This window comes from Sinocyclocheilus grahami, unplaced genomic scaffold (genome assembly GCF_001515645.1).
Source record: "Sinocyclocheilus grahami isolate Dianchi unplaced genomic scaffold, SAMN03320097.WGS_v1.1 scaffold1383.1, whole genome shotgun sequence".
NCBI lineage: Eukaryota > Metazoa > Chordata > Actinopteri > Cypriniformes > Cyprinidae > Sinocyclocheilus > Sinocyclocheilus grahami.
Genome location: NW_015506562.1, coordinates 119,137 through 132,988, shown reverse-complemented (window position 1 = coordinate 132,988; position 13,852 = coordinate 119,137). Strand labels below are relative to the sequence as shown.

Below are 13,852 nucleotides of genomic sequence, written 5' to 3'. Positions count from 1 at the left end.
TATATATATATATATATATATATTTATTTCCTTTTTATGTTTTCCGTTTTCAATTTAGTGTCAGTTAAAGTTTTAGTAATTTTTATTTTAAAATATTTTTAATCCTTTTTTTATGTTTTCATTTTAGCTAAAGTTTTAGTAATCTTGCTGTATTTTGTCTTTTTTATAATTTTTTCAATATGTTTAACATAATTTTTCATAATTTTTGTAATATTTTTTAATTTGTTTGCATTTCTGTTTTCAATTTTAATTTTAAATGTACTTTAAGTTTTAGTAATTTTGATGCTTTTGTCATTTTTATTAGTTTTTCTATATTTGAATTCAGTTTCTTTTTTGTTTTGGTTTTGTTTTTCCATTTTATTCCAAATTTTATTGTGTGTTTTAGTCATTTTTATTTTATTTTTTTTAAATGTCTATATAGTTTTTATACATTTTAATTTAAGTTTTAGTTATTTTGGTACTTCAAAACAAAATGTTGCCTTGGCAAATAGCTGAAATTTATTTTTCTAAATAGCGGTTATCCTTAATCTGTCTTACTTTTTGGATTCAAATTAGACAATTTTTATGCACCTGACGTCAGAAAAGAAACCAATTAGACGACTAACTTCTAAGACTAGTCTAGCTGGTTTATGTGCTCGGCCTCAGGATGTAAACTCAGTGTAGCGACCGTGTTTATCAGGACTTCCGGTTCTTGCTCTCTGCGTCTCTGTCTCTGACCGTAGTGTGATGTTTCCTTCACAGACCAACCAGAAAACCAACCATGTGCGACGACGAGGAGACTACCGCCCTTGTGTGCGACAACGGCTCTGGCTTGGTCAAGGCTGGATTTGCCGGAGATGACGCTCCCCGTGCTGTCTTCCCCTCTATTGTTGGCAGGCCCCGTCACCAGGTGCGAACACAGCTGCAGAACAATCATTAGAGAGGAGATCCTCTCCTGGTAGGGTCACTAATCACGCTTCTCTCTCCATCAGGGTGTGATGGTGGGTATGGGTCAGAAGGACAGCTACGTAGGTGATGAGGCTCAGAGCAAGAGAGGTATCTTGACCCTGAAGTACCCCATTGAGCACGGCATCATCACTAACTGGGACGATATGGAGAAGGTGCGATTTTCACAGTCGAATTCTATAGTTAAATGCATGCATCTCGCATTGTAATTCTATAGTTAAATGCATGCATCTGGCATTGGAGAAAGTGCGATTTTCAATCAAAGTCGAATTCTATAGTTAAATGCATGCATCTCTTACATTGGACAAGGTGCGATTTTCAATCAAAGTCGAATTCTATAGTTAAATGCATGCATCTCGCATTGGACAAGGTGCGATTTTTAGTCGAATTCTATCGTTAAATGCATGCATCTGGCATTGTGATTAACACAGTCATCTGTGCCGTTCAGATCTGGCACCACACCTTCTACAATGAGCTGCGTGTGGCCCCTGAGGAGCACCCAACCCTGCTCACCGAGGCCCCTCTCAACCCCAAGGCCAACAGGGAGAAGATGACTCAGGTACGGGATTTTCAATCAAAGTCGAATTCTATAGTTAAATGCATGCATCTCTTACATTGGACAAGGTGCGATTTTCAATCAAAGTCGAATTCTATAGTTAAATGCATGCATCTCTTACATTGGACAAGGTGCGATTTTCAATCAAAGTCGAATTCTATAGTTAAATGCATGCATCTCGCATTGGACAAGGTGCGATTTTTAGTCGAATTCTATCGTTAAATGCATGCATCTGGCATTGTGATTAACACAGTCATCTGTGCCGTTCAGATCTGGCACCACACCTTCTACAATGAGCTGCGTGTGGCCCCTGAGGAGCACCCAACCCTGCTCACCGAGGCCCCTCTCAACCCCAAGGCCAACAGGGAGAAGATGACTCAGGTACGGATGTAGAGTCTGATGGCTTCTCAGAGACAGAGTCAGACTGCTTCATGACACTCGCCTGCTTTGCTCCTGCAGATCATGTTTGAGACCTTCAACGTCCCTGCCATGTACGTGGCCATCCAGGCTGTGCTGTCCCTGTACGCCTCCGGACGTACCACTGGTGAGTGCTTTTAACACACATTCTCTTATAATAAAGAGCCAAATCAATATTATAGTTAAAACATAAATGCATATTTTGGATCATGCAAATCTGGTAGAATCTCTAATTTGACTCTTTGCATTGGAATAGTTTCTTGCTTTAAGAGCTAAAATCAGATTCAGAGTCACTGTAATTGCCTGTGATGTCCTGCAGGGGCAGCATATGCAGAAACATGTTTTTTAATTATTTAAGTTTTGTCATATAAGAATTATCATATACACTTTTTTATAGTTTTCAGTAATATTTTGAATTTTTTTATTTTTGACCATTATTTTAGTGAATGTTTTAGTCATTATATTGTGTGTTTGGTCATTTTTATTAGTTTATATTTATATATATATATTGAATTTGTTTTTATTTTTCCGTTTTCATTTCAGTAGTAGTTAAAGCTTTAGTAATTTAGTTGTTGTTTTTTTATTAGTTTTGTATTTTTGTCTTCCTTTTCCTTTTCATTTTAGTTAAAGTTTTAGTAATTTTGTTGTTTTATGTCCTTTTAATGTTTATATATATATATAACTATATAGTTTTCATTCATCTGTATTTCAGATTTAGTTATTTTATTACTTCAAAATGAAAATGGTAAATGTTGCCTTGGCAACTAGATTAAATAAGTTGTATATATATATATATATACATATGTGTGTGTGTGTTACATCAATTACATGTTTTTCTTTTTTTTATGGTTTTAGTTTTAGTTAACAATAACAACCCAGATTCCCAGTATGATCTTTTAGTGATGTTTCCAAATTATGAAAGAAATTCCGACTGGAATCATGTAAAAATTTCTTATAGCATTTCCTTTAGGGTTTATATGTTTTGACTAGGCCTGTATATTTCTCACTAGCGCGTCGATAACTGTACTGCTGTGTGTCAGATGAGCAGAGCAGGTGTGATTCACGGTGTGTGTCCTCCGCAGGTATCGTGCTGGACGCCGGTGACGGTGTGACCCACAACGTCCCCGTCTACGAGGGTTACGCTCTGCCCCACGCCATCATGCGTCTGGATCAAAAATTACAACATATAAACTAGCAATTCTGAGTCTGAATTGTAGATAAAAAGTCAGAATTAGCTCTTTTTTATTTTATTTATTCTGTGATGGAAACTATAACATATAAACTCACAAGAATTGCAAGAAAATAATTATTTATTACGATAATTGTACATTGTACTTATTTTTTTTTTTTTTTTATGAGAAATATATGGTGGTAGTACCATGGTATTCTTTGAAGAACTTTTAAGTATCGCGTAAAAGACAACATGAAGTATATAAATAAAATATTTTGTAAAATATCGCTACTACCATATAAAAATGTTTTTCAGTCATGTTTCTCTATGGCACTACTGCTGTTCGTGAAAGGCACGTGATATTATGCTGCTGGTCAGAAACAGCGGAGGGGGCGTGTCTAGCCCTCACGTGACTCATCCCGAGCCTATCAGAGTGCAGGGAGCGCTTCCGTGACGTAGGCAGGGCGAAATTTGAACGTCTGTTTTTCCGAGCTGCCGTTGTTTAGCGGACACAGAAACAAACACCGGGTTTATTAAGGCGATTTTTAGACTTTAAAAGGCGTTGCTTTATTGTATAAGATGAGGTTTAGGCGCAGCAGAGCCGGGAGATTAAATACGAGAGGAGTTTGGTGACTTTGATCGGTTGTTTTTGTTGAAATGCGTCAAGCGGAGCTCTGAGGGGAATAAGCTAACGTTAGCCTAGCCGTCAGAGTTTGTGTGTTCAACACCCAAAACCTGTATTTCGCCTGTTTTTAAACCGAAAGCACCTTTTTAGCGTATTCCCTCTCACATCCAGCCGTTTATATCCGCAATAATGAAGGTTTTGGAGCGAAATGTGGTTCGTCTGGCCGTCGTTCAGCATCTTCGCTCGGTTTATGGAATAAAAATCAAAAACTGGAACAAAAACAGAAACAAGCAGACATCGTTGAACACGGTGAGTTCGTAAAACATCACGAAATGCTGATTTTATCGTGGAAAACTGTCCATCTACGGCGGTGTCTCAAATGTCAGTCAGCTTACTATGCAGACAAACATTCACAAAATGCTGTATATATGCCACATTCGTTAATAAACAGAAATATACAAACACCAAAATGCTGTTTAGATAACGTTAGATCACTCCAAACTTTGTGCATGTGGTTTATTGGCTGTACATTAGCGTTGGGTTGTTCTTGAACGATTCGTTCATTTTGAAACGAATCTTTAATGTGACTCGGGATGAACGAGTCGTCTCGGGGAGTGATTCGTTCAGTCGCGCATGCGCAGCATCCTATAGGTTCTGTACCTGGTTCGAGTCTTCGGGTTTTTCCGAGTCGTTCGTTCATCACGTGACAGCCCCACAAGTAGTAGACGTGTTAGGGAAGTAACACGTAACGTTTTAATTAGATTTTTCTAGAATGAACGAAATGAAAGATTCGAACGAGACTCAAAGGTCCGAGTCGGTAGAATGATCCGAGCTTCCCATCACTGCTGTACAATCACAGAAGGAAATGTGATTAATTACAGAAACGGTCACTGCATCAGTTTGATTCTGGTCTTATGAGAGTAATTTGCGCCCTAGACAGTCTGGCCGTTGTTTCTTCAGCTCTGTGCAAATGCTGTTGATCTTCAAGCACACAGAGATTCTCTTGTTCATGTTCTTCTCACCTGAACAGATCTGTCTTGTCTTTCTAGGTGAGGGTGTTTGGGGTTGCTCTTGAAGGCCTGCCGCACTGTCCTGTGCTAGACTACGGAGATGTGCCCTGGTAAGACCATACAGATGCCTTTTAATAGATGTACTATAGACCCGATACATTGTGTAACCAAGGAAGATAACCAAGACTAAAAGCAATTGAGTGCATGTGTAAAGGGCCCACAGCAGTTCCTCTGGTGTGAATGGCTTTAGATGCCAGAAGCAATGCAGCTGATGGACACATGCATGATTGATCCTCGAGGATCAACCATGCATTGCACTAAAATACAGTCCTGACTAAGATTACGAAAGACTATCCCTGGAATGTGGTCAAGCATGGCATAAAAAGAAACATCAGCTAAATGTAAATGGCAGAACATCTAATTAATTAATTACAAATTAATATAAATATTTTGCTTGATGCCATGGACGCATTTATCTTACATTTTATTATATATCCCAATATTTTTTTACTATTTGATGTTTATTTGCTCTGTATTTTATTATTATTTAATATTTTATGTATTGGCCCTCTATTTTCTTTTATTATTTTTACATTTTATTTCACCTATATGTCCCTATTTTTAATTGTTATTTTTTTATTTTATTATAGAGTAAATGAATATAATTTTATTTATTTGTCCTATAATTCCTTGTATTTAAATATTTTTTGTTTTTTATTATTATATATTTATTTGCTATATATTTGATTACTATTTTATATTTTATGCATTTGCCGTATTTTCTTTTTTATATTTTATTGGCCCATTATTTCCTGGTTTTATTTATTATTTTCTATTTTATTTTATTTCACACTTTTAATATTTATTTGTTCTGTATTTTATTTATTTGTAATATTTGCCTCGTTACATTTTTTGTTATTTGCTATAAATTTTATTGTGTATATTCCCTACTTTTAATTATATTTACATTTTATGTATTTTCCGTTGATTGCCCTTTATTTTATTTTATGTTTATTTGTATTATGCGATTTTTAGATTTGATGTATTAGCCAAATATTGCCCTGTATTTTATATTTTATTATTATTTATTTGCTCTGCGTGTGTATGTAGTGTTAATGCGTCTCAATCTGTCAGCTTTATAGCAGATGTTTGCACGAGCCTCCTGGAGCATTTGGACACAGAGGGCCTCTTCAGAAAGTCAGGCTCTGTCGTGCGGGTCAAGAGCCTCCGGGTGAGTGACCTCCGCTTCGGCTCACCGGATCGGTTCTCACTGGTGGCATTATTTAAGAGCGACCGTATTGTTTTGATCCTGTAGGCCAAACTGGACCAGGGCGAGGACTGTCTGTCCACTGCTCTCCCGCTGGACGTCGCTGGACTTCTGAAGCAGTTTTTCCGGGAGCTTCCCGAGCCGGTTCTGACCTCTGACCTGCACAGTGCTTTCCTGAAGGCCCAGGAGCTGCCCACGGATGAGGAGAGGACCTCAGCCACGGTCCTGCTGTCCTGCGTGCTGCCCGACAGCAATTTAAACACACTGCGTTACTTCTTCAGCTTCCTGAAGAGCGTCTCCCAACGGTACGACGACAAATGCAGCAATGTCTCCGTTTGTCTCGAATCTCTTGTTATGCTAATTGCTGGCTTCCCTCTGAATAGCAGTTCTTTTCTAGAAGCTGCTTAGAGGCTCTTTTGTGTTAAGAGCCACATGTAAAGTGTGTGTATTGCTCTGTTATTTCAGATGTGCTGAGAATAAGATGGACAGCAGTAATCTCTCGGTCATCTTTGCACCCAATCTCTTTCACTGTGGAGACGGAGGGGAAAAAATGAGCAGCAGCACAGAGAAGAGACTCAAGCGTCAGGCAGCGGTTGTGCAGCGTCTCATAGATAACGCTCAACACCTGGGTATGTGTGCCTTTCGGTAAATTACATTATTTTAAAGCACGTTAGGGTTAGGACTATTATCTGTCTCTTATAAAGTAGTCAATCAGCCCAAACCAGCTGAACACCGTAGTCAAATATAATCAATATTTACTTGAAGTCCTCTGTGATTTTAAAGTTAATATTTCAGTAATTTAACAACACATTTCATGGTTTTCTGGGGTCGATTAATGGTCACATGCAGGTAATCAAAGTTTTAAAAAAAAATTAGGCGTTCCGTTTTAATTGTTGCTATTTTAAAACATGTTTTTATTTGACATTTTTACAATTTAATAAATTAATAGTTTTTCATCAACCCCAGTTCGGGAAACCCTGATGTAAATGCATCACAGCCCTGCATCATATTTGCATTGTATTGTTTCTCGCTAATTTTGAGCTGCTGATTCCAAAAATAGTTTCCGTTTTGTTCTTTCACGTCACGTTTTCTCACAAAATATGATGCATTTCGTAGCATTTTTGCTTTCGATGAGCATTTGTAAGGTGAAGAAGTCTTATATTCTTCCTTAATCCGCAAAAAAACACAGATTACAAGTATTTGATCAATTCTCAGCCCATTTTCACATGCATGAAGGATTATGAAGTCATTATTTAATGCCTAATCCCGATTTCCCGATTTTTTTTTAATACTACTTTTTGACACTTGAACAAACTACTGACAGCTTTTGATATTTTGCTACATAATTGGAAAAATCATTCTCATTTAGTGAAAAAACTGTATGTGACGTAATTTTTTATCATCATTATTATTATTTTTAATGCATAGTTGTTGTTTTTATGGGATTGAAGCTTTGATACGAAACACATGCATCTGTAGATGTACATTTCAAGCAGCTAATACAGTGAATCGCAATGGGAGGCATTCTCATCAAAGCAAACCCACCTGATCGAGCTGTTGTTTAAAGGTGTGGTTCCTCCGTTCCTGATGGAGAAGGTTCCAGCCATGTTGGGTTGTGATGCTGGAGTGTTTTCTCCGTCGTCTGTGTCTCTAGAAGAGAGTGACGCTCACTCAGACCTGAAGAAGAGCAACAGACGCAGTTTAGGAGGTAAGAACCACCATGACTGAAATCACAACATGCTCTTGGGAAATCCCATCACATGACTGGTTTGAAGGAAGGTGGATACAGTTAACAATGATTTGAAGGCATATAATCAGAGTTTCTTTAGTTGAGTGGGCTTGTTTTGTATTCCAGACATGGTAAACGGAGCTCTGAATAGGTTTAAAACTAGTAGAACCCCAACAAATACCCCTCAGTCTGATGGAGCAGGTGGGTGAATGTTCTGATCAGATCTCACTGCATGTAGATCAGCTGCACTCCACTCTTCACGTCCTACATGTAATGAACACGTGCTGTCTTTAAATAGTTTAATTATCGAGTTTATGATGGCTTTGTCTGCGCCCTCTTTCATGCATCCTTCTCAGTCAGTCACGCAAAGCTTTGTTTGTCATTCTGAACCTTTTGCTTTGAAATGGCTTTTCTGTTTAATTAGCTTTGTTTGCTTTTGTGTTGAATCTGTACTCGGAGCATTTATATTGTGGGATAACAGTGGAATAATTACAATTTCTTAATGTTTTCGGGGAAAAAAGTATCTTCTGCTTACCGAGGCTGTATTTTATTTGTTCAAAAATATAGTAAAAACAGTGAAATACTATTACAATTTAAAACAGGTGTTCTCTATGTGAATATCTGTTAAACTGTAATGTATTTCTGTGATGCGCAGCTGTATTTTCAGCATCATTACTCCAGTCTTCAGTGTCACATGATCTTCAGAAATCATTCTAAACTGAAATAGCATGCTCAGTTAATAAAAATGAACAAATTTTCAACATTGATAATAAGCATTATTAATAATTAAGCACCAACAATAATTGAGCAGCAAATCAGAATATTATACTGATTTCTGAAGATCATGTGACACTGAAGACTGGAGTAATGATGCTGAAAATACAGCTGCGCATCACAGAAATACATTTCAGCTTAACAGATATTCACATAGAAAACAGCTGTATTAAATGATAATAGTATTTTTGATCAAATAAATGCAATCTTGGTGAGGAGAAGAGACTTTCAAAAACATTGAAAAACAAAAATCATAATGTTATCAAACTTTTGACCGTTACTGTATGGAACAAAGTGAAAGTCTTTCAATAATAACTGGAGTTGTTGAGTAAATGAAAGTGTTTTCCCTCAGTTTTCTCCGTAGCCACTCCTGTCATCATGACTCCGAACTCCAAGCGTAAGCTTCCTCTGGAGTCGGCACAGACTCATGGGTTCTCCAGCAAGAAACGCAGGTCCATCAAGAAGAACCTGGGCCTGGAGCTGTTCCCGAACACTTTGTTTGGAGGAGCATCTACACCCGGATCAGGTGAGGTTTATGCCCTGCTGTAGCTCCAGGACTCTTGTGTGGCGTGTTTTTGGGCAGTTCTGTGTGATCATCTGTTGGCATGATCTCTCAGCACACAGCGCGGCAGGAGCTCTGGACTCGTCTCACAGCGGTTTACTGTCTTCTGTGGGCAGAAACACTCGTCTGTCCTGCAGCTCTGCTAGGAGGAAGAGCAGACGACTGCGAGACCGCAGCGTGAGCAGGTACGACACACGATGATATCTGTGTATGTAGTTAGTTAGCTAATGCTTAAGGTGCTGGGAAAAAGGTACTTTGTCTGTTGTCAATAGTGTAGCGACATATGAAGCACAGCTTACACAGAAGTCGCGTTCAAACCAAGCAGCTTTCTGTTGGTCAACGTGACACATACGCACAACTAACTTGAACCCGTTGCGAAAGAAATCTGAATGCGGCCTCATGCAGAATTCCTGATTGCATGGATTCCTATTGAAAAGACTGGATTTTGCCCTCAAATATTCGCTGCATCTTTAAGCTGCAGTGATGTCAGGGTTTCTGTGGGTCTTAAAAATTTCTTAAATTCCAGCCGAAAGTCTTCAGTTCATTAAGTCATGGCAATTACATGTTGCATGCAATTCAAAAAATGTATATCTTCCTCAGTATTTTTGTCTTGTTTTCCAGTACAAATGTCTAAACACCCTTAATTCAAGATGCATTTACTGGAGATGCTAAATTATATGAAGTGTTGTTTTTTGAGAAATTGAACAAAATTAAGTAGTTTTTTTTCTGACCCCGTTGGAAGTTAATTATAAACTCACTTCATTGTGATAAATTTCTCAAAAAAATAATACGACGTCTGTCAATTTGCTTCTTAAGTAATTGTCTTGATTTAAGAATCGTTAGATATTTACAGTGGAAAACAAGACAAACATATTGAGGAAGAACATCACTTTTTTGTTTTGTTTTTGCAGTGTCATCAGAAGAGACCGTAAAAGCTATTTATATATTATAGTTAAGCTAGTTTTTTTGTAAAATGAATCAAAGTAATGGAAATCGGTAGGAAGTGGCATTTTCAAACTTTAAAGTATTGCTAATACAATACCTTAATATTTAGAGACCATATTGACATACTGTGTTCCCTTCAATTTATTCCTTAAAGGGTTAGTTCACCCAAAAATGAAAATTAGCCCACAAATGACTCACCCCCGAGGCATCCTAGGTGTATGTGACCTTCTTCTTTCAGATGAATCCAGTCGGAGTTATATTAAATATGGTCTTTGATCTTTCAAGCTGTTTAATGCCACTCAGCGGGTGTAGCAGGCATCAGTCCGAAATAAGTTAAATAAAAAGCGCCCATCCATAAAAATAAAAAAAAGTGTCTCACACGGCTCCGGGGGGTGAACAAAGACCTCCTGTAGCGAATCGATGCGTTTTATTATTTTATATAAAAACCTGCTATTTTTATAGAATAATAATATGTTGTTTTTAGTGCCAACAAATATTAATAATATAAGTTTTTATTTTCCTAATTAAAATGTATCCTTGTGGTTTTGGGTCATTCCTTGCCATTACTGACGTGGTCATTATTTTATGCATGTGTATATATATGCTCCAATAAAAAAGACGATTGACCAGAAACGCTTTTACTATCAGTATTTCTTCTCTCTTAACACGTCTCAAACACTCACAAACCACTGAGAGTAAAAAGCAGCTGCCTCTATTTCAACAGAACGTCATTACACATTCACAACTGGGGCCAAAGGGGTCAGAGGTCATAGGTTGGCGCCTAGCGACACAAGAGAGCTGTTCTGGGTTTCACTTCACCAAGGAGCTCAGTCCGGCTGTTGTGAACAAGAGCCCGTCAAAAGGTCAGTATTGTTATTTACACGCTTTAGGGATTCCTCAACCTTTGCTACACGCTTGGCTAATTTCAGCTTTGAAAACAGCGGTTGTGCCTGCAGGAATATTCCTGGTTAGATACGGTTATGCATTTACAGTGGAAGTCTGTGGGCTAATGTACAACGGCCACCTCTTGAATTTTCCATTATAAGCCAGTGATATTGTGTGGTCATTATCATAAGGCCACAGATGCTGGACAGAACTTGTACTGAACCTGTAATATTGCTCTAATTAATAAATATACTGAAGTTTGTTTACTTATTTTTTTAAAGTCAACATGAAATCTAAATTAACCCTATTTACTTTAATGGATGTTTCTGATCTTATGAACGATTCACGTCATCCCAAATAAAAAAAAATTTCGGTTTATGTCGTCATGTCCACTTCTATAGTGTTACACTTTCGACCAACTGTTTAATTTCACATGGATAAAATCACATTCCAGATTACAATATTTTTTTCTAATTAAATCTCTTGTTTTATTTGGAAATTCATCACAATACAGAAAGACAAAATGGTTTGCCTTTTCATGTTGACCTATTTCTTCTACACTTATCGGTCAAAAGCATGTTTTTAAAAGGAAGTCTCTTTGCTTACCAAATATGCATTTATTTAATCAACAATACGATAAAAACAGTAATATTGTGGAATATTATTACAATTTATACTGTAATTGATTGCTCAAGAAACATTTCTGATTATTAATGTTGAAAACAGATGAATATTTTGGTGGAAATCGTTACAATACCATTCAAACTTTTGGTGAACGTAAGATTTAGAAAAATAAAAAGACTGAAAATAATACTTTTATTCATCGAGGATGAATTACATTTATGAAAAGTGACCGTGAAAACAACGAAAAGATTTCTATTTTAAGTAAATGCTGTTCTTTTGAACTTTCTATTCATCTGTGAATCCTGAAAAATAAAATGCATCAGTTTCGTCAGCAGAACATTGATAATAATCAAAATATTTCTTGAGCAGCATATTATACTGATTTCTGAAGATCATGTGACACTGAAGACTGGAGGAATGATGCTGAAAATACAGCTGCGCATCACAGAAATACATTACAGTTTAACACATTCACATAGAAAACAGTTATTTTAAATTTTAATAATATCTCACTGTTTTTACTGTATTTTTGATCAAATGAATGCAGAAGAGACTTTCCAAAAACATAAATGTGTATATTTTGTTTTCTGTCAGATGATTTTTATTGTCCACGTTTGCTTCACAGGCTCCAAGTTCATCAGTAAATCTGAGGATAACCTGTTGACCCCGCAGTGTGATCCTACAGACCACAGGAGCTCGTGGAGCGGAGACACTCCTGACGTCGGCCTGACCTTCCCACCGGACTCCTTCTCGGAGACTCCCGTAAGCATCTGTCTGAAGAGTAGCTACCGCTCCGAGCCCACCGTCATCGTGAGCAAACCTGCGATGGTCAGCAGTGTTATTCCCAAGAGCCTCTGCTGCGCCTCCAGTGACCGCAGCGCCTCGGATTCGTTCAGCGAAGAACGCTCTCACACTGGACCCACGCTACTGAAAACCAAACAAGCTTTCGGCGAGTCTTGCAGTGACCTTCACAGCATCGTTAAACAGCACGACGAACCGCAAGACGACCCCTGCGCAAACTCTGAAGTTCTTTCATCTGACGTGGGTTTGCCTCCGGAAGCCTCACACAAGTCGATGTCTGAATCCAGCAACTCGGATGATCACAGTGTGACATTCGGCCAAATCGAGATCGCTCATTTGTCGCCTCTACATATAGACAGCGCTCTGTTCGACAGCGGATCGACGCGGTTTGTGGAGACCAGCCCTGACGGGTCTCTTTGTCTTGAAAATGAAAGCAGGGCTTTCCTAAAAGAGGCCACTGGAGACTGCAGTCAACTGATCGACGCTTTAGACATCCAGAGTCCTGTGGCTTTCAGATTGGAGACGTCCAACAGAGTTCAATCAACTCCGTATGCAACAAGAACGCAAACAAATGCCAATACGTCTCTGCCGAGCGAGCTCAAAAAGCTTTTATTAACAGATAAGACCAACAGTCCTCAAGATCAAGCGGAGAAGCCACAGAACCATCCTGGAGCCTCTGAAACGCGCCGAATGAGAGTTGCCGACCAGATTAAACTGTTCAACATGATGACGCTGAATTCACCCAACGCCAAAGCGCTCCGCTCTCCTCTGAAGTTCCAGCGCACGCCGGTCCGACAGTCCGTCAGAAGGATAAACTCTCTGATCGGAGGCCGGAAGAACACAAGGATGGGTTGGTGCGCCGCCAGTCAGATAAAGGCTGTAAGTTTAGAGAGCGGTTTGCAAATGTCCTCGAAACCCAAACCTCCAGTTCCTCCAAAGAAAGCAGCTGTCAAAGCACTGGAAGACGTCACCAATAAAGCACCAACGCGTGACACGCTCTCAGCCAATAAGAATGCAGCAAATGAGCGTCCCAAGTCTGTCCTGCTTCATGTTTCTGAAAATGATACCAGTTGCTATAGAGGTTCACCCAAAAACCCTCTAACAGAGGGAAGACCGCTGTCAGCAATGAAACCCATTGATGTATAAGTCGCCATAACTTTAAATGCGTTCTTCTGCAGATGTTTTTGAACTCATGTATTCAGGGGTCTTAATTTATTTCGCTACGGTGAGCTTTGATCGTTTTACTGGTGAATGGTGCGAGTGATGTTTGTACGTTATAAGGAAATTGCTGAATTTGTTTCAGCATATAGTTTGGATTTCAGGTAGGCCTGGGCGATAAAACGGTATCGATATTTATCGACGGTACACCTTCAATAACGATAGAAAAAATGTTTGAGATAGCGCACGATATAGTCACATTTGCATTTGAATGTTAGGTGAGTGTCATCAGTGGAGCACGAGATGCTGTGGTGATGATGTTAGTGACGTTGTTGCATTTGAATATTTTGTTAGTCTAGTCCACGAGACGCGCCGCTGCTGCG

At 38.5% G+C, this 13,852-nt stretch overlaps 2 protein-coding genes across 2 annotated transcripts in view; both read left to right on the top strand.

The window, feature by feature from the left end:
• The window catches only part of LOC107569815 (actin), a 4,284-nt gene extending 1,171 nt beyond the window's left edge, over positions 1-3,113 (top strand). The window contains exons 2-6 of the mRNA XM_016255971.1: positions 742-889; positions 972-1,100; positions 1,394-1,504; positions 1,961-2,045; positions 3,001-3,113. Coding sequence (XP_016111457.1) covers positions 761-889; positions 972-1,100; positions 1,394-1,504; positions 1,961-2,045; positions 3,001-3,113 — 567 coding nt within the window. The 5' untranslated portion in view covers positions 742-760. The remainder of the gene's footprint in view (positions 1-741; positions 890-971; positions 1,101-1,393; positions 1,505-1,960; positions 2,046-3,000) is intronic.
• Positions 3,114-3,539: 426 nt separating this feature from the next.
• LOC107569814 (rho GTPase-activating protein 11A-like) lies at positions 3,540-13,611 on the top strand. The gene is made up of 11 exons (XM_016255970.1): positions 3,540-4,023; positions 4,764-4,834; positions 5,859-5,955; positions 6,040-6,296; positions 6,457-6,620; positions 7,559-7,699; positions 7,847-7,921; positions 8,847-9,020; positions 9,112-9,251; positions 10,726-10,864; positions 12,136-13,611. Exons 1-11 carry the CDS (start codon positions 3,904-3,906, stop codon positions 13,455-13,457), a joined length of 2,700 nt encoding a protein of 899 aa, XP_016111456.1. The 5' UTR covers positions 3,540-3,903; the 3' UTR covers positions 13,458-13,611.
• Positions 13,612-13,852: the final 241 nt, after the last annotated feature.

What these genes read in the sequence shown, in the direction of transcription:
- LOC107569814 (XM_016255970.1), top strand. Translation starts at nt 3,904, where the DNA reads ATGAAGGTTTTGGAGCGAAATGTGGTTCGTCTGGCCGTCGTTCAGCAT. An exon ending in AGCAGACATCGTTGAACACG is followed by an intron (nt 4,024 to 4,763) that starts GTGAGTTCGTAA and finishes TTGTCTTTCTAG; the next exon opens with GTGAGGGTGTTTGGGGTTGC. An exon ending in CCCTCAGTCTGATGGAGCAG is followed by an intron (nt 7,922 to 8,846) that starts GTGGGTGAATGT and finishes GTTTTCCCTCAG; the next exon opens with TTTTCTCCGTAGCCACTCCT.